Consider the following 27,289-nt stretch of genomic DNA (forward strand, 5'->3'; position numbering starts at 1 on the left):
TAATCAATAAGGATATGCAACAATACCTTCTTCATGATCATTCTCAACACTGCTGCCCCACAAGGTTGTGTCCTCAGCCCTTTAGTATAATCCTTATACACCTATGACTGTGTGACCAAACTCTCCTCCAACTCGATTTTCAAGCTGATGACACCACTATGATGGGTCGGATCTCAAATAATGAAGAGATGGAGTGTAGGAAAGAGGTAGAGAATCTGGTGAATCGGTGCGGCAACAATAACCTCTCCCTCAATTGACTTCAGGAAGTGTGTTGGAAGACATGCCCCTGTCTACATCAACAGGGGCGAAGTGGAAATGGTCGAGAGCTTCAAGTTTTTAGGTGTCCAGATCACCAACAACCTATCCTGGACTCCCATGCCAACACTATAGTTAAGAAAGCCCACCAACTCCTCTAGTTTCTCAGGTGGCTAAGGAAATTTGGCATGTCCACTCGGCTCTCACCAACTTTTACAGATCACCATAGAAAGAGTTTGGTCTGGTTGTATCACAGCTTGATATGACTACTGCTCTGTCCAAGACTTCAAAAAAATTACAGAGGAACATAAACAAAGGTCAGGGGCGACACGGTAGCATAGTGGTTAACACTGCTGCTTCACAGCTCCAGGGACCTGGGTTCGATTCTCAGCATGGATCATTGTCTGCGTAGAGTTTGCACATTCTCCTTGTGTCTGCGTGGATTTCCTCCCACAGTCCAAAGATGCACAGGTTAGGTTGATTGGCCATGCTAAAATCGTCCCTTAGATGTGTCCTGACATGTGCAGGTTAGAGGGATGAGTGGGTAAATGTGTATGGGGTTAGGACCTGGGTGGGCCACCAAGGCTCAATGGGCCAAAAGGCCTCTTTCTGCATTGTAGAGTATGTATGATCTATGGAATGAGCCTCCTATCCATTGACTTTCTATATTTCCCTCTGCCTCAGAAAAGCAGACAGCATAATCAAGGACTCCACACACTGGATATACCCTCTTCCACCTTTTTCCATTGGGAAAAAAATACAAAAGTCTGAGAACAAATAGCAACCGATTCAAGAAAAGCTTCTTCCCTGCTGCCATCAAACGTTTGAATGAATCTCCCTCATATTAAGTTGATTTTTCTCTACATCCTAGCTATGACTGCAACAATACATTCTGCACTCTCTCTTTCCCCTCTTGTCTGTGTAGCTTTGTCTGTGTAGCATGCAAGAAACAATAGTTTTCATTGTATACTAATATATGTGACAATTATAAATCAAATCAAGATAGAAATGAAGTAGTTTAAAATTCAGGGAAAGGGAAAGAAAGGAAAGAGACAAAGAGAGAACTTTTAAAAGGGAATGGAGATGTTAGCAATGGCAGGAAGAGAAAAGGTGAAAGATAGAGACTTGACATTCAGTTGGAATGGAAACGGAGAATTTGGTGTCAGGGTCAGGCCCTCATCTGTATCCCATTAACAGGGTGAAAATGAGGTTCATGCTCTAAACTCTGAATACTTGTTTCTGACTTTTGACCCACCATGGTGAGCACCAGCACAAAGTCCCGCTGTCAATTCACGCAGACGTGAAACTGCTTTCTAGGCTTCCAGCCATATTCTCCCCAATGCTCAAACTTGGCGGCGGAGGGGTTGGGAGAATTCCACATTGATTTGATTCTCTGCACATCACAAAATGTATGTTCCACAAACTGAACGATTAGAATGTAAAATAACTAAAATGGCTGCAATATGTACTACAGCAGGATAAGAATTCAAGCATTATCGAAGAAAATATCTGATACTACAAAGTAAAGACACTTCATAAAGTCAAAGCTCCTATTGATGTCTATTCTTACGATAGATGAACACCATTTCGCATTGCATAGTGTGTTAATGAAAGATTTATCAGAAGGCACACATCCTTAGCTACCAATTATTTCTTTGTGACAGCCAGCCTGCCACAGAAAAACTGCTAACCTAGATGAAAGACTTGATTCTGAAAATGAGACAGCATTTGCTGAATATTGGAAAGCAATAATAGATTGCTTAGAATCATAGTCTTGTTCGGTGTAGTGGTGGGCTACTCCAGCAGTTTCTGCTCTCCTCATCAGAATAGCAGGAATCTGCCAGAATCAGAGATTGGAAACTCATTAATTGTGCACAATTAATTACCCACCATTGAAGAAAGAAGGGCCGCCTGAAAATGAAGATCAATCTCTGATAGATATTTTCTCTCCAAATTTTGGCGGGCCTTCAGCTAATGGCTTCGAAGATCCCAGTGTCTGTCCAGCACAATCCTAGCACTCTCTCCAGCCCACCTAACTACACTAGCCCTTGCACGATGTCTGGAACCCAGAGGCAAAAGGCTAGCAGAGTCGAGAAGATGACAGTATCAGCTTTCAGCGCAAGAGTCACCAACATGCCCTCTGCTCCAGGGACAGCTCAAAGTAGTACATGATATCATCACACTTGAGCAAATTCACTAGGGTGGAAATGGTGACATGACTGACACGACTGACACGTTGGTTGGCAGTGCCCACCTGCTTCTCCATTTGTTCCTATCACAGCCTAAAACTCCTACCCACAAACTTTTGGACACAATTCAACTCCTCGTTCACTAGGTTCACAGCTTTATTTGAGAGAATAACAGTTATAAAACATTTACAAATCAAATACGTTATGAAACGCTGCCAAGGAATAGTTAGTGGGGTGGGTGGACTACATTGTTTACTTCTTTGATAAAAACATCGTCACATGATAATGACACCTTCTTCTGATGATTTTGAATGCTTTGGAACGTAGACAGGATTTGACTGCATTGGAAGGTACTTCTTAATCTTTGTGATTGCTTTAAGTATACCTTGGATGTGCATCACAGATGGTTGTGGTGAATGCAAGCGTCACATTTTATCCGTATTCTGTTGCCTGTCCACAGCGCTCTACATGGATGTCCCACACTGTTCATAAACCAAGGTTATGGTGGGTATTTCTTGTTGGTAGCAAACAATGGGGGTATAAGCAGACATTTGCAAAATCAAGGCAGCCAATATATTCAGAATTGAGCACACTGATTCGGTAGAAGCCCTTGCTTACAAAACAGGGGCATACCAAAACGTAGAGCTATGCATCTGCCATCAATTCCACACAACATTTTGAGAAATTCTAGTATTTGAAAAGATCCAATAGCTCATCCCTGTTGTTCCCCTTCACACAGATAAGCTATTTGACTGTTTTTGCACTCAAACATGTTATCAATCACTTATTTTATTAGTGAACTATGATATAATTGCTTTCTACCTGAGAACAATCCAAAGCAGAAAGTTAAAGACTAATGTATAATAACTGCAGCTTGGAGTCCAATGCCTGCCCGAGAGTTTCCCTCGAGGCCTTCTTGGATCACATTGTCAGAATTTTATGTTGCTCGGGTGGGACATGTTCAACCCTGAAGCGTGAGAAAAAATTTCAGGCTGCGACCTGATGCTATTGCACAATCGCACAATATTTTGTGTACAAGAGTCGGAAGCCTGCCTGAAGACAATCAAGCAGATAATTTAGCCCATTATGGGACTAATTGAATGCAATTTTAAATGGCTGTCTGACTTTATAGCAGGTGGGCCAACTGGCCAGACTGTCTTTACATTTTAGCTACAACTTGAACCAGGGTGGGATGAAATCCCAAGGCTGGAATAAAATTTTAAGAGGTGTATGGAGACTGAAATTTGTGTTTGAATGTGCTGCCTGGACACTTAAATAGGTTTTTCATTACAATTTATTTATTTTTCATAGGTCTGCTGCTCCCTTCTGCAGCAGCTGTCCCCCTGAAGTTGCATATTGTAAGTGCCAGCCTGCACCATCCCTTTTCCCAGCAACCATCCTCTTCCTGCCCTTCTGGCAGTGCTGAGCCTTTTCCAGCACTTGTTTCACACTGGCTGCCCATTGACTATCCAGAATGAAATCATGTTCCGGTGTCGACTGCAACCAGGGGTGCGTTTTGTACTGCTTCCATGGCCACATGTGCACATGCCTGATTCACGAAAAATTTGAGCCATTGTCATTTGAGCTTCTGCATGCATTATTTTACAGTTAGGTCAAGGTAATTATTCAATGGCTAATTATAGGAGTCCACCTCCTTTAGCACTGTCTCTTTTTAGCTATCCAAATGTTCCTCTTTAATCTAATTGATTCCAAATAGCACAGGGTAGTCTTTTCACTTTGGGTTCAAACAATGATCCAAGCACATATTGCAATCAAAACTGCGCTAATTTTCAAAGTTGAATTTTTTGCTTACGTTTCTGCTCAAACTCATTTGCCTCTAACTTCCTATAAACCAGCAAAATCAGGCAATGTTTTAGAAACCAATTTCAAAAAAAACTGTCATTAACACTTATTCCTTGATATGTTTCTGAGTGGTTGCCTAGTACAGTGATATTATTTCAAGTGAATATAGGTTTATTAAAAAAATAAACATTTTTGACCAGATGCTGAGTCCACCATCAATGAGTACCTCGATTTAAAAAAATTCAAAATGACTTCAAAATTTATATAGAACAACTTATTAGTTTCACTGGTGCACACTAATGAGTTTGAGTGAATTAGATATATTTTAATATTTAAATGCTTTTAAATGTTATTTATTATTGCCGTGGGCCTCCTTGAAGGGCCACATATAGGAGCAATTAGCGGAAGCTCGGCAAGCTGATTACTTCAATCTGTAGGCATAGCCAGATTTATTGGCGGCAGCAGGAGTGTGGGGGCAGTGAGGCTGATGGCTAATGGTCAACTTCTTGTGTAATATTTTTAAACCAGTACAAACAAGTGCAGAAACTCAATTTGTACTTGAAATTTCTCATTGTTTTTCACCATTTGGCAATTTTGGTGAAAAGAAACTAGAAATGAGGAAAGGTTCTAGGCCCACAATGAGAATGGTAATCGGAAAGGAGCACCAATAGTGGCATCGTGCCTAGCGCTGCTGCCTCACAGCTCCAGGGACCTGGATTCGATTACCGGCTTAGGTCATTGTCTGTGTGGAGTTTGCACGTTCTCCTGTGTCTGCCTGGGTTTCCTCTGGGTGCCCCTGTTTCCTCCAACACGCCAAAGATGTGTGGGTTAGGTTGATTGCCCCTTAGTGTTCCAGGATGTGTAGGTTAGAGGAATTAGCAGGATAACTGTTTATGGTTGTAGGGATAAGGCCTGGAGTGGGATTGTTGTCAGTGCAGATTCAATGGGCTGAATGGCCTCCTTCTGCATTGTAGGGTTTCTATGATACAAAGAATGTAAGATGAGAAATAGGATAGGGTCAAGGATAGAAGCTTGTAGAATGCCAGATGGAGCGTTGCAGGATTAGGAATAGAAGCAATTGCGGGTAATTCTCCTGGGTACAATCAGTTAAGAAAGGAACCAAGCTGATCAATCCTGCTCAGTTGGACAACAATGGACAGGTATTGCAGGAGGATGCTGTGGTTTTCATTAGCCTTTTAACTAGCCTTTTCTTGTCAGCTTGGATCTTGTTTGTCTCTTTTGGAGATTAGGAATTGGATTTTGAATTTGGTCTTTGAAGCAAGCAAGGAATAGATTTGGGTTTGCCCAGTCCATTCTGAGCGTTGGCTCTGTAACTTTAAGAACGGAGTCAAAAGTTAGAATTAAACAAACGGCTTCAGATAGGGTTAGAAGGATGAGGGGGGAAGTTTAGCTTGGTCACATACACTTAGAATAACGGGCCCGACTCTCCCATCCCGACACACATGTATTTTGGGACGTCGGGATGGGAGGATCATGTGTCCCATGCGTGTCTCTCACAGCCAGAAAACAGGCACAGTCAGGGCTGCACTGGAAACTGGAAGGGAGATGGGTAAGTAATTTAAAATGTATTTTAAACGTAATTATCAGGCCTTGCATAGAATTCTCTGGGCCCGACAGCATCTCCCACTCTGCCAGGCGTATTTCACTCCAGCGTTTAGAGTAGCTGCCCTATTGTGAGGAACTAGTGGGAGACCCTAGGGGGTCAGGCGGGAGAACTGGTGCCCTCTGGGCTTTGGCACCCTGGCAATGCCAGCCTGTGTCCCCTGACGCTTTCCAAGGGACAAAGTGCCCATGCCTGGAGGCACCTTGGTACTGCCAACCATGGTGGGGGTGGAGGGGGGATTACCGCTGCTGTGGGGGTGGGGGCACGGAGATCTGGGCACTCGGGGGAGTGCGGAGGGGGGGGGGGGGGTTGGCATCAGGACAGGCCCAAGTCATTTGAGATTCCAATTTTACTGTCTGTGATCACTTAAAAAAATCACAAATATGAAATTGTTCCAGAAGAATGTTGCTACAGTAGCGAAACAAATGTCAAAATAGTAACACCTTAATGAGAGTTTGTGTCCAAATTCTTTGCAACTTGTGTGTTACATTATGTACGTTGGAGATGTGTGTGTTTGGGGGTGGGGGGGGGGGGGGGGGGGCGCAGGTGGTGTGAGGGCAGCACTGCTGGGGTCCCGGGTTAGCCAGTGATTGAGCTGGCCAGCAAACAGGGAGACTGACGGATCGGGGCCCCGGTGCATGCACAGAGGCCCAGAACTGTCAGACTCTGGTGTGAATAGGCCCCGCCCCCAAGGGCGTTTAATGATATTCACGAATGTAACCTCTACAGCGCAGAGTGTGGGAGATTCAGGTCTAAAGTTGAACTGGAAACAAAGTCGTAATTTACACCAGTTTTCTTACCAATTCAGCACTTTTGGGAGAATTGCCCCCAATATTTGACTTGAATAGGAGCTGCTTCAGTACAGTGGCAGGGAAGGAAACCCAACTGGAGGGATTCAAAAAATGGGCACAAATTTGGGAGGTGACAACATTTTCAAGAACTTTGGACAGGATTGGGAAGTTATGGGGTGATAAGGTGCAAGACAGAGGGACCAAGGAGATGTCTTTTTGAGGAGGGGTGCAGCAGGTTTGAGATAGCCATTAATAATGTCAGATGAAAGTCGAGAAGTAGGGTTGGCAGGTGTAAGGGGAGTGCAACTGGAGCATGATACAAGGAAATGATCAGAAATGTGACTGATAATGGTGTGAATAGCGAGGAGGTCCAAGAGTTCACATGCAGGAAGAGATTAAGGGAGAATAAGAGGGCAGTGAGTTCAGAAGAGTGAGAACATGATGAATTTAAATTGAGGCAGAAACCATTGAGAATAACTTGGTGCTCCGTGTGGAGGCCAAAGAGGGAAAACACAGTAAAGATGCTTCAGTGCGAAAATATGAACAAATACTTCATACTGGGACAGTTTTACACCCCATAAATTAGAAAATCTATCTGATCCACTCTTGAGAATGGAAATGAGAAAGGGTTCTATAACTGACAGGTAATTTGGTGTGTAGGCTACTGTTCAGAAAAAAGGTCCCTCATTTTGCAATGGTGTTGGTTGTAAAGTAATACAAGTGCATGGATTTTAGTCTGAGATATTGTACATCTAAACATATAATTAATTTGATTATTATTGCAATCAAGCAACAAAAAAAAAACTACTGATAAAAGATAACATACCTGATTACTCAAATATGTTGATTCTTCTTCAGAACTCTGCACAAGTTTCTCTAGTTCTTGAATTCTATCTGTGTTTGTTTGATATTTCTGCTTGTAAAGATCTGCAGTAGATTCAGAAGCTTTTGCCTGAATGAGGCTTTCTGTAATTTCATCCTTTAGAAGATCAATCTGCTCTCTTAAATGCAAATTCTCACTGTTCTGTTTTTTGATGGTACTTTCATGTTGTTCAACCTATGGAAACAATTTTCTCCATTAGAAGGCAATCGCATTTCTCATTGGCTTTTGATGGAGTTGCTTAGCTTTCTAGAAAAAAAAATCAGATTAATGGATATATTTGAAAAGTTTAATTTTATCTAGAAATCATTTGTATAAAGCTCTCTGTTGAATAAAACATTCAGACTGGTCCAGGCAAATGTCAGAGGTAAAACATTGATAGATTTCCCACCAAGATTTGTTGCTGGATTTAGAAACTGACATTACTGTTGCTTAACAAGAACAATCACAGCCAATTTTACAGATATCATTTTGGAGGCAATTTACTTGAACAAACATATAGTTATGCAACATATTTCTACTATATAGTTATTGTCTGTTGTGCAGAAATTGTGTGGGGGTTGGGGGGGGGGGGGGGGGGGGAGTTACTCCAGGCCTGCTAGTTCCCAGTAGGAATCATGTTGGCACCAGGTTTTATACATTCTCTCCATGTCTGTGCGGGTTTTCTCCGGGTGCTCCGATTTACTTCCATAAACGTGCAGATTTAGGTGGATTGACCATGGTAAACGAGTAAGGTCATGAGGATGGGACAGGGTTGGGCCTAGATATTCTTTCGGAGTGTTGGTGGAGTCTCAAAGGGGCAAATGGCCTCCTTCTGCATAGGGATTCTAGAGATTCTATGGAACTTACAACCTCTCCCATTTTGAGATCTGAGGTGATGCATGACAGCCCATTCATCCTAAACAATGGATTCACATTTCCATCACACAAGGTCCTGACAGATCTCATAAGGGTGGTACCAGAGACCTTCCATAATGCCCCCATGGATGTGAACGTAATTGATGTCTGAGGAGTCAAGCTCAAGGAGTGGCTGCCAGATCACCATGAGGGGACAGGGTGTCAAGTGAATTGGAAGTTCTGGAAGGACACAAGTTTGGTGGGAAGGGGTGCACCTATGGGTCAGGTATGAGTGGGAAAGCTGTCTTGTGTGGCCACATTGCAGTTTGGAATGTGATAATGAGCCATTAAAAAGGTGGCCTTGTCCTCATAAAGCCTGTTCATAACAGCCATAAATCAATGCCTATCTGTCTTAACAGCAGTCAATACCATAAAGGTTAGCTGGCCTGGCTGCAGGCCAAAATCCATTTTCTCTCTGTGGGGATGAAGAGGGGAGATAGGGACAGAGAGAGAGAGAATCAGCATGGTCAGTGATTCCATTGTCTTCAAGTCCTCCCTTATTCCTTAGACATGTTGCATTTGAAGAACGACCAATCCTCTCCATTGTAGTTGACTCACAGTCCATGCAGGAGCTACTTCTTCCAAGAATGAGATGGCAGGGTCACAGACATTGGCCCCTGATCCTTCACATCTGCCCAAGGCCCCCGGGTCAGGTAATCCTGAACCTCACTGCATAATGTTTGTTGTGCTTCCTATTGCGCTAAGAGTGTCCATCCTTCTGTGGCCTCATGTCTGACTGGCTCACTGACTATAATCACTTCATCCCCCGGGCCTTAGTTGGATGTTAAGCCTGGAGTTTTTTGAGTTTTCTTTCTTTTACAAGACTGTGGGCTAACAGGTATGTGAAAGGAGTCTGTGACTCAGTCAATGAGGGTGGGGCCGTTGGAAAGATTAGAGGTCCATCAGTCGACATAGCCCCTGTTTCCAATCCTCCTAAAGGGAAAGAAGTAACATTGATAGAACATTTGGCATTGAAGTAACATATGTTTATCTATGACAAAGTACTATTGGTGTCCACCTTGCCCCCAACTAACACTGAAACTTTACCTGTGTCCATTATTTTCCTCTTCTTTCATTTCCTCCTACTCCTTGTTAAGTGTGTCCTTAGATTGCAAATCAGAGGTGGAGGAAGACTGCTGATGACTGCACCCTTTGGCCTATGATACTCTAGGCAGATATCTTCTGGAGGTCCTGGACCTGGAGGGGCCCGTTGGACTTTCGGATGTCACAAGTGAAATGTGTCATCCTGTTCTGCCTGTTGCTCAGGAGAAATGCCAGTGTCAGGAAGGGGAGATTCAGAAGGGCTCACACAATAGAGAGAAAATGAGGTGATGCATGACAGCCCACTCCTCCTAAACAATGGATTCACATTTCCAATCTATGTAAAGTTAAAATGCATGGGATTGCAGGTAATGTCTTAAGATGGTTAGAAAGCTGGTTAGCAGATGGGAGTCAAACTGTTGGCATAAATGAGTCTTTTTCCAATTGGTAGTCAGTGACTAGTGGGGTTCCACAGGGATCTGTGTTAGTATCTCAACTTTTAACATTACATATTAAAGGTTTGAAAGAGGGAACGGAATGTATTATCTGCAAATCTGCAGATGATACAACATTGGGTGAGCTGTAAGGAGAATGCAGAGATGCTTCAGCGTGACTTAGACAGCCGAGAGTGTGGGCATCTGCATGGCAGATGCAATATAACGCAGATAAATGTGAGGTTATCTACTTTGGTAGCAATAACAGGAAGTCAGATTATTATTTGAATAGGTGTAGATTGAGAGAGGCAGATACTCAACAACAGCTGGTAATGACCTGAATCTCCATGGTTGATATCCTGGCTAGGCTCCAGCACATCCTGCTCCCTTGGGATACTTGCTGGCCACCGTGTCACTCCTTGGGATGGAGGGCAGCTAGAATGAGTTTCAGAAGCTTCACCGTTATCTGATGCTGCCAATCCACATTGTCTGCACCATGTCCTCATCCATGGCCCTCTACAATTGGACTGTGCTATCAATGCCCTCAGCCAATACACATCAGCAAAGTCCATCAACCAGCGACATTTCCATGTGTGACTGGGCCCTGGTGCCTAGGACAATAGCCTTGGACATCACTGAGTCGGCCACACCTTGGAAGTCATCAGTCATGGTATGGACATTTTGGCCCAGGCTTTCCACTGCAGATGCCACCTTTGCAGTTTTTGCCTGGATATCACGTAATGCTGGCACCACCTTCCGTGAGATGAGGCTCCCAGACACCTTTACTGGAAAGTCGCTGATACCCTTTCCCATAAAGCTTGGCTCTGCTTTTGCATCCCTACAATTGCTGGGATGATCATTTGCAAAGGCATGACATCTGACAATTTTCTGGGATAAACACAGTAAGAAGTCTCACAACACCAGGTTAAAGTCCAACAGGTTTATTTGGTAGTAAACGCCGCCAGCATTCGGAACACTGTTCCTTCGTCAGGTGAGTGGAGAGTTCTGATCACAAACAGGGCATATAAAGGCACACACAGTTTATAGAACACTAATTAGAATGCGAGTCTTTACAGCTAATCAAGTCTTAAAGGTGCAGACAATGTGAGTGGAGATAGCATTACGCATAGGTTAAAGAGATGTGTATTGTCTCCAGACAGGACAGTGAGTGAGATGTTGCAAGTTCAGGCAAGTCATGGGGGTTACAGGTAATGTGACATGAACCCAAGATCCCAGTTGAGGCCATCCTCATGTGTGCATAACTTGGCTATCAGTTTCTGCTCAGCGACTTTGCGCTGTCATATGTCATGAACGCCGATAACTGCCAGTTTCCAGATACAATTTTACAACTCATTCACTTCATCCTGGACCACAATGTCTTCAACTGCAACAACCAGTTCATCATCCAGACACACGGAACAGCCATGGGGACCAAATTCGCACCTCAATATGCCAACATCTTTATGCACAGGCTCGAACAAGACTTCTTCCCGCACAGGACCTTCAACCGATGCTATACACTAGATACATTGATAACGTTTTCTTTCTTTGGACTCATGGTAAACAATCATTGAAACAAGTATATGATGACATTAATAAGTTCCATCCCACCATCAGACTCACCATGGACTATTCTCTGGAATCGGTTGCATTCTTGAACACACATCTCCATTAAGAATGGTCACCTCAGCACCTCACTGTACTGCAAGCCCACAGATAACCTCACGATGCTCCACTCCTCTAGCTTCCATCCTAACCATGTTAAAGAAGCCATCCGCTACAGACAAGCCCTCTGTATACACAGGATCTGCTCAGATGACGAGGATCACAACAGACACCTCCAGACGCTGAAAGATGCCCTCTTAAGAACAGGATATGGCGCTTGACTCATCGATCGACAGTTCCAACACGCCACAGCGAAAAACCGCACCGACCCCTCAGAAGACAAACACTGGACACGATGGACAGAGTACCCTTCGTCGTCCAGTACTTCCCCGGAGCGGAGGAGCTACGACTTCTTCTCCGGAGTCTTCAATGTGTCATTGATGAAGACAAACATCTCGCCAAGGCCATCCCCACAACCCCACTTCTTGCCTTCAAACAACCGCACAACCTCAAACAGACCATTGTCCGCAGCAAACTACCCAGCCTTCAGGAGAACAATGACCACAACATCACACAACCCTGCCACAGCAACCTCTGCAAGATGTGCCGGATCATCGACACGGATGCCATCATCTCATGTGAGAACACCATCCACCTATATTCTTGCAACTCGGCCAATGTTGTCTACCTGATATGCTGCAGGAAAGGATGTCCCGAGGCATGGCTACGACAACGGATGAATGAACATCGGTCGACAATCACCAGACAAGACTGTTCCCTTCCTGTTGGCCAATACTTCAGCGGTCATGGGCATTCGGCCTCTGATCTTCAGTTCTCCAAAGGTAGCCTTCATGGCATACGACAGTGCAGAGTCGCTGAGCAGAAACTGATAGCCACGTTCCGCACACGAGGACGGCCTCAACCAGGATCTTGGGTTCATGTCACACTATCTATAACCCCCATGACTTGCCTGAATTGCAACATCTCACTTACTGTCCTGTCTGGAGACAATATACATCTCTTTAGCCTATGCTTACATTGTCACTCACATTGTCTGCATCTTTAAGACTTGATTAGCTGATCAGCTGTAAAGACTCATATTCTAATCAGTATTCTATAAACTGTATGTGCCTTTATATGCTGTGATCAGAACTCTCCACTCACCTAACGAAGGAACAGCATTCCGAAAGTTAGTGGCGTTTACTACCAAATAAACCTTTCGTAGTTTAACCTGGTGTTGAGACTTTTTACTGTGTTTACCCCAGTCCAACACCTCCACAGCCGGCATCTCCACATCATAATTTTCTGAGAGCCATCAACACTCTGACTGGCTGCTCCCTTCGATGTTCCAGACTCCACCTGATGCACAATTGCAGCAGAGAATGGTAGTTCTCACCTGAGAATGCCCCAGAAGCTTGTCGACTAATGTTTCCCACTGAGGTGAGCATCTCTGCAATGGTGCTTGCAAATGCAGTGACAAAATTTCAGTGTCTCCCCTGGAGCTGAGGCCCAGGGTACTCTGAGACTTGGACAGCAGGATACAACCCCAGATGGCCCAGCCTCATCTGATGAAATTCTGTTCAACAAAGTACAAGGGTACGTTGGTGGGAATATCAAGGGAGTGTGGGGTGATAAGACTAATGAGATAGGTCATCTGGATCACGGAGCTTTAGACTCTTACTTGCCTCACTCGCTATTTCCAGGGACCTCTGCTAAGCCCTCACCCATCTTCACCTACTCTCTTGTGCTGAAGGCAATCTTATCCTGTAGGAACACAAAGATGACAGAGTGAGAGGATGGCCTGACTAGGATTGGGGGTTGAAACCAGGTGGCAAGTGTGGGTCTGGCCAAACAAGGGGTGTGATGTTGACTGACTGTGGGAGAGTCCTCATGGGGATGCAGTGTCACAATGTTAGAAGGTATTGCGGTGAGATAGAAGGGATTGAAGGTGAGATGCAAGGGTTGCGGCACAAGTGACGCCAGGATCAGGGATGTGGGCAGACAGCCATGCAGATTGGAGGAGGTCCTTCATCTTCTTGCGGCATTAGATGCCCACCCTGGTGATGTTCCTGAAATTTACTGAATCTGCCATCACTTTGCATGCTTCAGAGACTTTGGATGATAGCAGCTTCCTGCCAACTGGGTAGAGAGTGGCCCTCTTCTCCTCCACAGCTTCCCGCATTCTCTCCACCTTGGCATCCAGCAACTCGTGCCCGACCTTCATTCTGCCCTGTTGCTATCTGAACTGAGAGCGGCTGCTGCAGACAGCATTGAAATATTGCTCCTAATTGGAAAGAGCTAACTGGTGATTCCCCACTGCAGCCAAGAGGTGTTGGGCAAGTCCAGAAGTTAGCCTGAAATATGTGACAGGAACAGTTGGCCCGTGAAGCATGTGCTGAATGGGCGTTCAGATCGCTGCTAGCGTCTGTGGGAAACACTCTGATTTTCCTGCTGACCTGGACATGAGGAGCTCGATCGGGAGAATGATGGCCTGTGTAGCAATAAGTGGAAAAATATCAACAAGCTATTCTTTCATTTGGAGTAATTTCAATGAAGTTCTAACTTTCTCTGAAATAGCCACAAAACACCAAAGATGTCTTTTTTAGTTTCCAGTTATAGGATGTTCCAAAAGATGATGTTAAGATCATAGAATAGGATAAAGATTAAAGAGGTTTTGTATAAAATTAAGTAAAAAAAATGGATAAAAGGATAACTGATAGACATGTAGTTGCCCGGAGGGTTTTGATATGCAAATTAGCTCCATAGCAAGGAAGTGTTTCCTTAATTGATGTGGGGAACAATGAAGTACAGGATTTTAGGTGTTAAAACTGTAGATCAGTAAGTTTAAAGTGGAGATATAAGAATGCAATTCCCACTAATATGCAAAAAGCCTGGTCCAGGGCAAGTCATTTAGAAAGAAGGTAGTGAAAAGGGAAAAGTAGCCAGTTAGTTTCTCAGAGGTCCGGAAAGGGCAATATATAGATCAGTGAGTCTCATGTCGGTACTGGAGAAGTTGCTAGAGTCTACTATCAAGGATTTCATAACTCAGCATTTGGAAAGTATAATCAAACAAGTCAGCATGGATTTACAAAAAGGAAATCCTGCTTGGAGAATCAATTGGAATTTTTTGAGAACGTAAATAATTGAGTTGATAGAGGAGAACCAGTGGATGTGATCTATTGAGATTTTCAGAAGGCTGTAAACAAAGTCTCACATAACAGACTACTCTGTAAAGCTAAAACACATGGGATTGCAGGTAATGTCTTGAGATGGTTAGAAAGCTAGTTAGCAGATAGAAAGCAAAGAGTTGGCATAAACGGGTCTTTTTCTGATTAGCAGTCAGAGACTAGTGGGATTTGTGCTAGGACCCCAACTGTTCACATTGTATATTAATGGTTTGTAAGAGGGAACTGAATGTATTATCTTCAAATTTGCACATGATACAAAGTTGTGTGGGAGGGTGAGCTGTCAGGAGGATGCAGAGATACTTCAGTGTGATTTGAACAGACTGAGTGTGTGGGCATCTATGTGGCAGATGCAGTGTAATGTGGATATATGTGAGGTTATCCACTTTGGTAGCAATAATAGGAAGACAAATAATTACTTAAATGGGTATAAATTGAGAGAGGTGGATACTCAACGAGACTTTGGGGTCCTCATGCATCAGTCACGGAAAGTAAGTGCGCAGATACAGCAGGGAGTAAGAAGGCAAATGGTATGTTGGCCTTCATAGTGAGAGTATTTGAGTATAGGGATGGGGATGCTTTGCTGCAATTGTATAGGGTGTTGGTGAGGCCACACCCAGGGTATTGTTTGCAGTTTGGATGTCCTTATCTGAGGAAGGATGTCCTTGCTACAGAGGGAGTGCAGCAAAGGTTTACCAGGCTCATTCCTGGGAGAGCAGGTCTGTCAACTTTAAGGGCGTTCAAATGGTCAGTGGATAGGCATATGGATAACATGGGAATAGTTTAGGTTAGAGGGTCATTAGATTGGTCCCACTGGTCGGCGCAACATCGAGGGCCGAAGGGCCTGTACTGCGCTGTTATGTTCTATGTCATATGAGGACAGACTAAGTCAATTAGGATTATATTCACTTAAGTCTAGAAAAGTGAGAGGGGATCTCATAGAAACTTAAAATTCTAACAGAGTTAGACAGGGTCAATTCAGAAAGAATGTTCCAAATGGTGGGAAGTCCAGAACTCAGGTTCATAGGTTGAGGCGAGGAGAAATTTCTTCAACCAGAGCACGATGAATGTGTAGAATTCACTACCACATAATGTAGTTGAGGCCAAAACATTGTCTGATTTCAAGAAGAAATTAGATATAGGTCTTGGGGCAAAAGGGATGAAGGGATATGGGAAGGACGAGGATAAGGATATTGAATTCGATGATCAGCCATGATCAAGATGAATAGTGGAGCAGGAGCAAAAGGCCTACTCCTGCTCTTTGTTTCTGAGAACAGCTGGGAAGTAAAACTCTGATGTGGGTATGCCGGCGTTGGACTGGCGTAAACACAGTAAAAAGTCTGACAACACCAGGTTTTAGTCCAACCGATTTATTTGATAATAGACCCGAAAGCTTGTGAGTCTATTATCAAATAAGTAAAACTCTCCCAGGGCATAGAATTCTAGGCTCCAAGTGGCTGTCTGAAAACATCAGAAATACAATGCTGAACTGAAGGAAGACTTAAAGGTAACTTGTGGGTGGTAACTATTTTACTTATTTGTCACAAGTATGCTTAAACTAAGACTGCAATGAAGTTTACTGTGAAAATCCCCTAGTCGCCACATTCCAGTGCCTTTTCGGGTATATTGAGGGAGAATTTAGCACAGCCAATGCACTTAACCAGCATGTCTTTCGGACCGTGGGAAGAAACTGGAGGAAACCCACGCAGACACGTGGAGAATGTGCAGACTCCACACACTCCGAATATTTACTAGATTTAGCTCAAAGGGTTATATTGTGTGAGATGTTGATACGGCTGAAGTGACTTTTCAGAGTTCAGGAATGCAGATAGGTGGAAACGAGGTTAATTTGTGTGTGTGTGTGTGTCCATTATTTTAGTTAAATTTGTTCTGCATTGAGGTTTTTTTGTTGTCTATGTTAAATCAGTAAACATTCTTTCATTTGAATGCTTACAGTGTTCAAATGATTTTGCCTTTCCTCACTCGTTTGCGTATCTTTCCTCACATTATATCAAATTGTGAAATAAACATTTAAGGGACAGTGTTTCACATTATCGTTTTGGGTTTTGGGATACCCTCACACCTAGCATCAACAGGATTCATCACAATACCAACTTTAAAATCCTCCAACTCTTACTCCCCTTTGTAAATCTGAAATTTTAAAAAATGGCATAAAATTTTAAAAATGCTTTTCAACATAATGACAATAATATAAACAATAAATATAAGTGAATGTTTAGCAGGTTGAGCTCAATCATTGTAGTTTTAAAAAAGAGAAAGATTTAATCAAAAGTTAATGGTTGAAGTTTAGTGTAATATATTCAGGGTTTTCTTAACACTTACTAGGCTTGCGGTCTTGCGATGAAGATGCTTTGTTTTTTCCAAGTCTTCTTTGAGTTGTTTTGCTATTGTCTTGTATTCTTGCACTCTACCAAGGGTATCCTGCAATTCAGTTGTGCTTGAATCCAACTCCTTTTGCAACAAAATATTCTTCTGTGACCATCGTTCCAAATCGACATCGTAAGATTGCTTGGCAATATCCAAATCATTGTGCAATTGTGCTGTATTTTTTCCACTGGCTTGTAGCTATAATTTACAAAGAATGTATTTTATCAAATAGCTACGCCTCTGCGACATGAAATTCTATAATCTAAAATTTAAAAAAAGACATATTTCAAAGTTTTTTATCTCATACTTATCAGGACATTCGCAAGAATCTCAAATGCAAAAGGAACAACTGTTCAAACTCAAATGAAGAGTGTGCTGAATGATTGGCAAGCAGATACTGATCATTGGAGGTGTTTCCATGGAGAATGTGCCAGTTAATTGATGACTGACAGTAAAGTGCCAAGCTTTGTTTAAATTCAAATCAGGCATGTAGTCTCTGATCAGTCAAGACATTGCCCTGGGGAATGAACTGGAGGATGGTCGTTACCTATTTTGCTCGGTTGCAACAAGTGCAAGGTGTGTACTTGCTCTGTCTGCAAAGAACAGCTTGTATTATAGCTTCTAGCATGTGTAATGGACTAGAATCTCACACTTACTTTTCTTTAATATAAACAACATATATATGTATCCATTACTATTTCTAAATTTTCAAAAATTCAACCATACTATGATCACTCGTCCCAAGAGGATCCCTCACAAGAAGATCCCTAATTCTACCTGCCTCATTACACAACACCAGATCTAAGATAGCTCGCTCCCCTGTAGGTTCCGTCACATACTGTTCAAGGAAACTATCCTGACAGCATTCCAAGAACTCTTCCTCAAGCCCATCGCGTCCGACTTGGGTCATCCAATCAATATGAAGATTAAAATCCCCCATAATTATCGTTGTTCCGTTTCTGCATACGTCAATTATTAGCTGGTTTATAGCCCGCCCCACCTCAAAGTTATTATTTGGGGACCTATACACCACACCCACCAGTGTCTTCCTCCCCTTACTATTCCTTATCTCCATCCACAACGATTCCACATTTTGCTCTTTGGAGCCTATATCTTCCCTTACTACCGCTCTGATATTATCCTTAATTAATAGAGCTACCCCACGTCCTTTTTCCTCCCGTCTATCCTTCCTAAACACTTGAAACCCCTGGACATTCAGCTCCCAGTCCCTGTCACCTTGCAACCACGTTTCCATAATGGCCACTAGATCATATCCATTTGTGCTGATCTGTGCCATTAGCTCATTCACTTTACCTGAATGCACAAAGCATTCAGAACAAAGTGTCTTTATACCAGCCTTTATCTGGACCTTATTTGTAGAAACGCAACTAACCTCTCTCATGCCCCCTACTCCTTTTATTATTGGGACATCCTCAACATTTTCCTGCACCTGTACCCTCTCCTTTACTTTAGATTTTGTAATTTCTCCCACCCCTGCACCCTCCCCCCCCAATTAGTTTAAAGCTCTATCTACAGTCCTAGTTATACAATTCGCCAGGACTCTGGTCCCGGCATGATTCAGACTAAGACCATCCCATCTGAACAGGTCCCATCTGCCCCAATACTTGTGCCAATGCCCCATAAATTCAAACCCATTCCTCCCACACCAATCCCTGTGGGATGAATGGGTTTGAACTTATGGAGCATTGGTACCAGTATGCCAATGGCTGGACTATGAAGAGAGACTAAATAGACTAGGTCTGTACTCATTGGAGTTTAGAAGGATGAGGGGGGGATCTTGTAGAGACATACAAGATAATGAAGGGGATGGATAGGGTAGAGGTAAAGAGATTCTTCCCGCTTAGAAAGGATAGCAGTACTAGACGACACAGCCTCAAGATAAGGGGGGGCGGGGGGGGAACAGTTTAGATCGGAGTTGAGGAGGAACTTCTTCACTCAAAGGGTGGCGAATCTCTAGAATTTTCTGCCCGTTGAAGTGGTGGAGGCTACGTCGCTGAATATATTTAAGTCACGGGTAGTTAGGTTTTTGATAGACAGGGAAATTAAGGGTTATGCGGAGAAAGTGGGAAAGTGGAACTGATCCACTTCAGATCGGCCATGGTCTTATTGAATGGTGGGGCAGGCTCGAAGGGCTAGATGGCCTACTCCTGCTCTTATTTCTTAAGTTCTTATGTTCTTAAATTTTAAAATTGGACCTTGGTTCAATGCAATCTTTAAAATGAACTTATGTCTGTCTGTGGTCCTCAAACAAAAGAAGCCACTTGGCAATTTTGGGAAAACTCACATCTTGTTATCATGAGGAGCCATAAATGCTCACCTGGGGAAGGCAAATTCCAACTTCTAAGGGAGCTATACAAAGGCCATTTGCATTTGGTAACCCATGCTTGTCAACAGAAGACAGAGGATCTACTAAGGCAAAAGGCCCTTTGAGTATTCCTTTAATCTCATAATAACTGGGACAGTTAGCAGTCTTTGAATTGCAGATATTGGATACACACCCTTTGTTGAAGACCTGGTGGAGAGATAGGGCCAAGTGGCCTAACATTTTGACTTGTGGAACAAGTATTATTGCCTTTCTGAAATGTATGGCTCAGAGTGCTGCATTAGCATCTGTTTGGCAGCCCACACAGAAGGAGTTCTGCCTAGGCTGGACACCTGGGTCCATCTACCCTGCTTCTGCTGGAAGTGCTGTATCATTGTGTATAAAACCAGCGGCACGGTAGCACAGTGGTTAGCACTGCTGCTTCACAGCTCCAGGGATCTGGGTTTGAATCCTGGCTCAGGTCACTGTCTGTGTGGAGTTTGCACATTCTCCCTGTGTCTGCATGGGTTTCCTTCAGGTGCTCTGGTTTCCTTCCACAGTCCAAAGATGCGCAGGCTAGGTTGATTGGCCATTCTAAATTGCCCCTTAGTGTCCCAGGATGCATAGGTTAGAAGGATTAGTGGGTAAATATGTAGGGATATAGGGATAGGGCCGGGGCCTGGATGGGGTTGAGTGGTGCAGACTCGATGGGCTGAATGGCCCTTTCTGCGCTGTAGGATTCTATGATCTGTGTGTGCCTGTTGCAGTGAATGGAACACCTACGGAAAAATTAGTTTTACAGCACTGGTTTTTAGTTCACCCTGACTTCTGTGAAAGAATTTCTCATTGGACTTTGATTCTAGACGCTGGAACTCACATGAACCAATATTTATTTTCTCTGTGGTCTCCGTACTGTAAACACATCCTTACTCTATGCCTCTCTTTATTGTCTGAGTGTGGAGCACACATTATAAATCTTCCTCTTATTTTGAGTAGGTGCAAATAAGCTAACCTTTTGAGTTCCCCTCATCTCAAGTTTGCTGTGGGGTTATTAACAGAAACTTGGATCGCACAAAAACCAAGGGGTTGGGGAATGTGCAACCACTTATAAAAGGAGGAAACAAATCAAAACACTTATGTTCACAGGTGTGTGGTGAGGAGAAGAAATTAGTGCTGTTTAAATGAAACCCCTCCCCTCCTATCTGTGACACATGTGCAACTGCGCAACACTAAACCACTGACAATCCAAGCTTGGTAATTTTTTTTAACCACTCAGGATTGTTAAGCAAATGTTGTCCAATCACAGAATTCTTACCTGTCAGGCTACTCGCAATTGACAAGGTGCTGACTGCACTCAACCTACTCATACTTGCAAAACTCAAAACATTTTCCAACATTAAATGTGATTCTGTGATTGGACAAGGTTCGATCAGCAATCCTGAGTCTACTAAGAATTATGCTGACAACCAGTTTAGGATTATCATCAGGGCTCAGTGTGGCACACCTCCATATGCTAGAAGCTGCATATATTAATACACAAAGCCTTGTTCTTTACAGACAGAAAGAACGTTGCACCCGTTTCAACTGAACAAAATAGGTGACAGCCATTCTCCGATTCATTCCCCAGGCAATGCTTTGACCAGAGTCAACCTGCCTGGTTTGAATTTAAACAATATTTGGCAGTTAACTGTTAGTCATTAGCTAACTGATGCATTCTCCATTGCAACAACTCTACCAGAGTCCACTTGTCAACCAATCAGCACTCTTTTCTCTTGAAGTACAAATTATTGATCCCTTTATATTTGGTATTCTTGTGAATGTCCTGTTGAGTGCAAGACAAAAGCTTTGTCATGTGTCTTCTTCAATGATACTCAAGTCCCACATTAACAAATAACAATTTAGATTTTGTTTCACTCAAAATGATTTCAAAGTTTATTTTTGCATCTTGGTTAGAAAGGGAAATATCACCACTCCACACCAGCCCACCGCCCCCCAAGATACCAGGGTCACTGCTAATGATGCATGTGCATAGATACCAATTGAAGACAGAATCAAATTTGGCTACATGAGCTGAATTTTCCATGAAGGTTCGGACCTTGTCGAGATCATATGCAAGCTTCAAGGCTACACCGCAGCAACTTTACATGAGCCTCCTAAAGGGTTATCTTCACGTTTACCATTCAATTAAGGATGGTCAGCATATAGGGAAGTGGGAGATCCAATTAAAAGGAATGCAGGAAGATCAGGAAGGCAGCCTGACTGGGAGAGGTTCAAATAAAGGTGCTCATGAAGGCAATGGTGAAAACAAAAATGACAAGTACTGGCAGAGGCCCCAGGGTGAAGGTTTGGATACCCATGTGGCTGTGTTTAATCTCTGGGAACACTGCAATCTCCTGATATGGACAAGTAATTGATTTGCCATGGTCTACTCACCTTCCAGTGAAAAGTCAGCTACGCAGTACTGGCAGGCTTCTGGCAGAGCATGAAGCCAGTACAATGCCACTAAGTTATCAGGACTGGGAGAAAATTATCTTTCATTTGGACATTTATTAGCTTAATTGTCTGCTTGACTCCATGGATCATCATTAATTACAATGGCAGCCTGCTCTGGGAAAATCGCCAGGAGCTGGAACAGGGTTGGGAAATTGTTTGACAGGGTTTCCAGATATTTTACGAGCATATAGTAGTTCTAAAACAGTCAGCAGGAAGCCTTGAAAGACAAGTCCCATGTCCCTGTGTTTGAGGGGCACAGCGGTTAACATTGCTGTCTCACAGTGCCAGGGGAGCTGGATTTGATTCTGACCTTTGTGGAGTTTATATGTTTTCTCTGTGTCTGCATGGTTTACTCCAGGTGCTCCAGTTTCCTCCCAAGATGTGCAGATTAGGTAGATTGGCCATGCTAACTTGTCCCAAGGTTGTAGCTTAGGTGGATTAGCCATGGTAAACATGTGGGGTTACATGGATAGGGTAACATACTAGGTACTGACCACACTCAACCTGCTCATGCAGAGGGTAACATACTCGATCAGAGAGTCGGTGCAGGCTCAAAGGGCTGGATGGCTTCATTCTGCATTGTAGGGGTTCTGAGGAATAGCCAGCCAATATCAATTATCGAGGATCGCAACTGCATAATGGTCATCTAACAGGACGTTACTGCAGGGTGAATAGTTCTCCATGGAACATGACAGCAGCAATCAGTAGTCCAGTCAAGGGGACTAAGTAGTAGTTACGTTAGTAGAGAAAGTAGAAAGACAGAACCTTTTTATGTCATTTTCAAATTATTTTTCAAGCAGTTTTCAATATTATGGAATATTTTTTGAACTACTATCTAAAGTCCTGCTCACACTTAGTAATTTGAAATGTGCAGCATCTAGTTTGCCTTTTACGAACCTCTTCCATGAGCATTTCACGTTCATGTGCTAATTCTTGAACGGACTTTTCAGCTTCACTCAGCCGATCTTCTTGTGCACTGCCAATTATCCTTTGTTTGCAAAGTTCATTCTGCAGATCTTTCAATTTTGCATCAAGTCTGTTGATCTCAGCTTCCTTAACACCAAGCTGTTTATTAAAAATAAATCACTTAAGTAATGCACATTGCACATTATTGTTTTTTGTCAGCTAGGTGTTAGGCACATATAAAAACCTATCGATATACTTAAATCTCCAAATAAGACTAATGATAAATCCACAAAAATGTAAAATTATCCATCTGACTTCTATTAAGCACACATGGGAAACATCCACTTTCCTAGGGTCAGCGAATTTAGGTCTTCACAACATGCTCAGAAAGGTACTGGTGGAACTTAACTTAAAACCTTAACACAATCCAGTACAAGCCATAGTTAGCAGCTGGTGGTTAGCCAACCAGGACTATTCCAGCAAGCTGCAGAGCTATTTAAAATTGAGTGGGAAGAGTTGCAACCCCAGAACATGTCTGTTTCGCCACTCCTGATCAATGAGTCAATCACTTTCAGAGGCCCTGCTGAGTTCCATCTCATGAGATCTGTTATTGGCCTGAGCCATTATCATTTACCACATTCCCATAAAAATTGGGAATACCACCCCACATCCGCCCTTTCAACAATAAGCCTAGCAATTATCAATGTACAGATACAATTGGTAGGATTTTCTGGCTGTGCTTGCCACAACACTGTAAAATCCCACCCGAGGTCAATGACCTTTGAATGGTCCTGTCCTGCCTGCTATGATTCCTGTGGTGGGCGGGATGGGAAGATTCTAACTACTGAAATTAAAATAAAATATCATTCTCAAATTGTGACTGCCCTTCCTTATTTATAATGTTACTATTTTACTGGAAATTGAAATACTACTTAAGCCTCAACTGAACCTTGCTACATATTTCTTAAATAGGTATTTCATTTGAAAGAGTTTTCCAACGGAAATGCAAACAAAAGCCAGGCAATTTCCGAAATGGGCAGCCAATTCACAAATCATCTTACACCTGGATAGCAGATTGAACCTCTCCTCATTTTCTGTATACAAAGTATTCTGCCAGTCTATCCTTTCTAATCTAAAAATATGTTATTCACTAACTTCACACTTAAGTATGTTTTCAGTTGCTTGACATTTCCACTGAATTGTTTATTAACTATACCTTGCTTTATACAGAACCTCTGCTTTCTGGTGTTTCTTTCTGTATCAAATATTATCAAATATATTGATTATTTGAAGAATAGAACTTATATAGTGAATAGTGGTATTGTTTTATACCCACAGAGTTGTTTATATTTTCTTTATTTGTATCTTTGTTGGACTGCACTGGTTCAGAAAAATATGTTTGATAATACTTATTAAAAATTTACTGCAGGGAGAATTTTCACCATCTTCTGGGGTGTAAAACATACAGCTTAACTGCATTTCCAAATAATGAAATGTTAACAAATGCAACTGCATGATATAGCTCAACTACAGTTATGTAGATTTTACATCTGATCAAAATTTCAGCAAAGAATGCTAGATATTGTATTATGCTGGCAAACACTCATTCTTCCCTGAAATATTAAATACTACTGTGAGAAAATGCTGGTTTATTTAAATTACCTGGTGTTATATTTGTATTAACGTTTCTCATGAAACTCATGGTTGTCACATTAGCTCAGGTCTGTTAGGTTTGGAAGATAAGTGTCACTGGTACGAAATTGTACAAGTCACTGGCAGTGACATTTTACTGTAGTACAATATTCTTCCACTTGACTGCAGCAAAATATATACATAACCTGAATAATACTATTCATTATCCTCCATTTGTTATGTAAGTCAGTGTTATAACCAGATGACCACAACAAGCTTCAAATGGAGTTGTATTTTAAAATGTCTCCTCTAACATGAGGAGAAATTAGAAATTCCGGAAGCATCCCAGTTCAGAGACATGATTATGAGGTGTGATTGCCAGGATTTGAAACTCAAACGGAAATATATTAAAATCAAATGAGCGTTAGCACACCTGTACAAACTAACTCACAATAATGGGGCAGCTGCTTTATGAGACAGAGAGAGAGAGAATAAATCACTGTGCGGAAAAAGAAGCTACTGTTGTCGAGGAGGAGGATGCTTGTGATAGTTGATCTCCTGTTCAAAAGAGAGAGAACAAAACTGAAGGGACTTTTGGAGATTTAAGGAACAAGGAGTCACCGAGGTGGGACCAACTGCTGAAAATTGGATCTGAAAGACACAGGCTGAGCAGAATTACTTTCAAAGGACATGGAGCAGTATTTTGAACTAATGAGGCAGGGAAAAGTGAGCCTGCTCAAAATTGGGAGGAACTTTGGAGTTGACACATCTGCCAGATGTGTGGTGCACTGACAAGGGTGTAGCAACATGTATCTCAATTGTATTGGTTACCTAATACAAAAAAATTCTTTAATGCTTTTGTTGCCTATTGATGTTTGATCTATGTTGATTTTAGTTTCTTTGTTGCAGTAAAAGTCTTAAATCATGAAATAGGGCGGCACAGTGGCACAGCAGTTAGCACTGCTGCCTCACAACGCCAGGGATTCTGGTTTGATTCCCACCTTAGGTCACAGTCTGTGCAGAGTTTGCATGTTCCCCCTGTGTCTGCATGGGTTTCTTCCAGGTGCTCTGGTTTCCTCCCACAGTCTGAAAGATGTGCTGGTTAGGAGCACTGGCCATGCTAAGTTGTCCCTCAGTGTACCCAAACAGGCATCAGAGTGTGGCGACTGGGAGATTTTCACAGTAACTTCATTGCAGTGTTAATGTAAGCTTACTTGCAAGTAAAAAAAATCTTGTCCTTCATCTATTTCTGTTGGTCAATTGGAAAATTAATTTCTTTCTAGAAGTCAGTCTCTATTGGGATCATAACACTTCTATCAAGAAACGAAATATTTTTGTGGTACTTTTTTACCACAGTTCTGTAATTCCCACTGTCACAGTCATTAAATCAGGTGGCAGGTCGAAATAACAGCACTGTGGCCCTCAAAAGATTTTAGAGTCCCAAATTTAGCAATAATTAGAAGTACCATCCAGTTAGTGTTGTATGACACTCCAAAATGATGATCGTAAAAACACTTCGAGGAGCCAACAGCCAGAGCTTTTTAATTAAGACAATTATACATAATTTTCTTATGTGCTGACAACAGTGGAAATTCAGCTGACAAAAGATTTGCAGTATACTTCTAGGATGATGGCGTATACAGATACACAGTCGAGACTAAGGAGTGTCACAGAATATTTTGTTAATAGGGCAGGACTCTAGTCAAGGTGATATGGAACCTTCCTTCTGACTAGGTAACAGCCTAATGAGAGTAAGTTAAATGATTGAAGAATAATTAATGTTTGTAAAAATAAATTAAAGCATAAAGATGATACTTTGTTTCAACAAGGATAACTTGAAATATGTTAAAACTATGTCATTTAGCTGAAATCTTACCCTGATAGCCAAAGACAAAAGGATACATACCTCTTCCTGTGAGCCTATGTATTTCTCCTGTGCCATCTTCAAGTCAGTCTTCAATTTTAAAATAATCTGATCTCTGTTTATGACCTAAGTATCCAAACAAAACAATGTGAATATGAATAACACAAACAGCATAAATTGAATTATTCCATCTAATATTATAAAATGTAGATTAATGTATCAATTACTATATTGCCAGGTAGGAGAATTCAGTGTAGAGGTTCAGTCATGTTGAAAAGAAAAATGTATGCATTTACCATTGTTAAGTTAATAAAAATATGCAAATACAAATGTAAATTCATAAAATGTGCCATATTTTAGCACCAATATTTAGAAAAAATTAGAAAAGGATTCTATCAGGAATATGGATTATACAATGTGAAATTAATTCCAATTCTTGACTATCTTTCAAGCTTGCAGTGGCCCGGACCATATTATCCTATATTGTGTAGCTTTCCAAAGTACGAATGTTACTGATTCTTAATAATTATTTGAAGAAATATTAATACAGTATAAAACAGAGTACAATACTTAGTGGTACAACTACTATAATATTAAGTTTGAAAAATGATAAATTAAAATGCAAGAAAAAAGGTAGAAAGTGTTTGTAACACTGATCAGCATATTTGGTTTGTAGTACTCACGCACTGAGTTGTATGGAGGACAGCATAAATTCAATGGCCCAGCTCTCCCGGTCAGAAGCAATGCTAGGAGCATTGCAGCTGCCCACAAAGTTTTCTGCACCATGACTATATTGTGCATTTTCAGCCGGGCTTCCACCCCAGCTGCAGTAGAAATGGGCAAGCACCTCTCCAGGCAAGTCCAGCAAATGCAGATGGAAAAAGATAGCAGACATGCCCCCTTTTTTACAACAGTAGCTGCCATATTCAGGAAGGCTTTAAAAGGTGCAAAGTCTTTCAATAAATGAGTGAATTTATGG

At 42.2% G+C, this 27,289-nt stretch overlaps 1 protein-coding gene across 1 annotated transcript in view; it reads right to left on the bottom strand.

Moving 5' to 3' along the window:
* The window catches only part of LOC145346372 (uncharacterized), a 230,163-nt gene that overhangs the window by 821 nt on the left and 202,053 nt on the right, over positions 1 to 27,289 (bottom strand). Inside the window, exons 13-17 of the mRNA XM_080193531.1 lie at positions 26,353 to 26,436; positions 22,806 to 22,973; positions 17,048 to 17,290; positions 10,491 to 10,802; positions 7,489 to 7,719 (exon numbers count right to left, since the gene is read on the bottom strand). Coding sequence (XP_080049657.1) covers positions 7,489 to 7,719; positions 10,491 to 10,802; positions 17,048 to 17,290; positions 22,806 to 22,973; positions 26,353 to 26,436 — 1,038 coding nt within the window. The remainder of the gene's footprint in view (positions 1 to 7,488; positions 7,720 to 10,490; positions 10,803 to 17,047; positions 17,291 to 22,805; positions 22,974 to 26,352; positions 26,437 to 27,289) is intronic.

Source organism: Carcharhinus amblyrhynchos, chromosome 8 (genome assembly GCF_965287045.1).
Source record: "Carcharhinus amblyrhynchos chromosome 8, sCarAmb.v2.hapA, whole genome shotgun sequence".
NCBI lineage: Eukaryota > Metazoa > Chordata > Chondrichthyes > Carcharhiniformes > Carcharhinidae > Carcharhinus > Carcharhinus amblyrhynchos.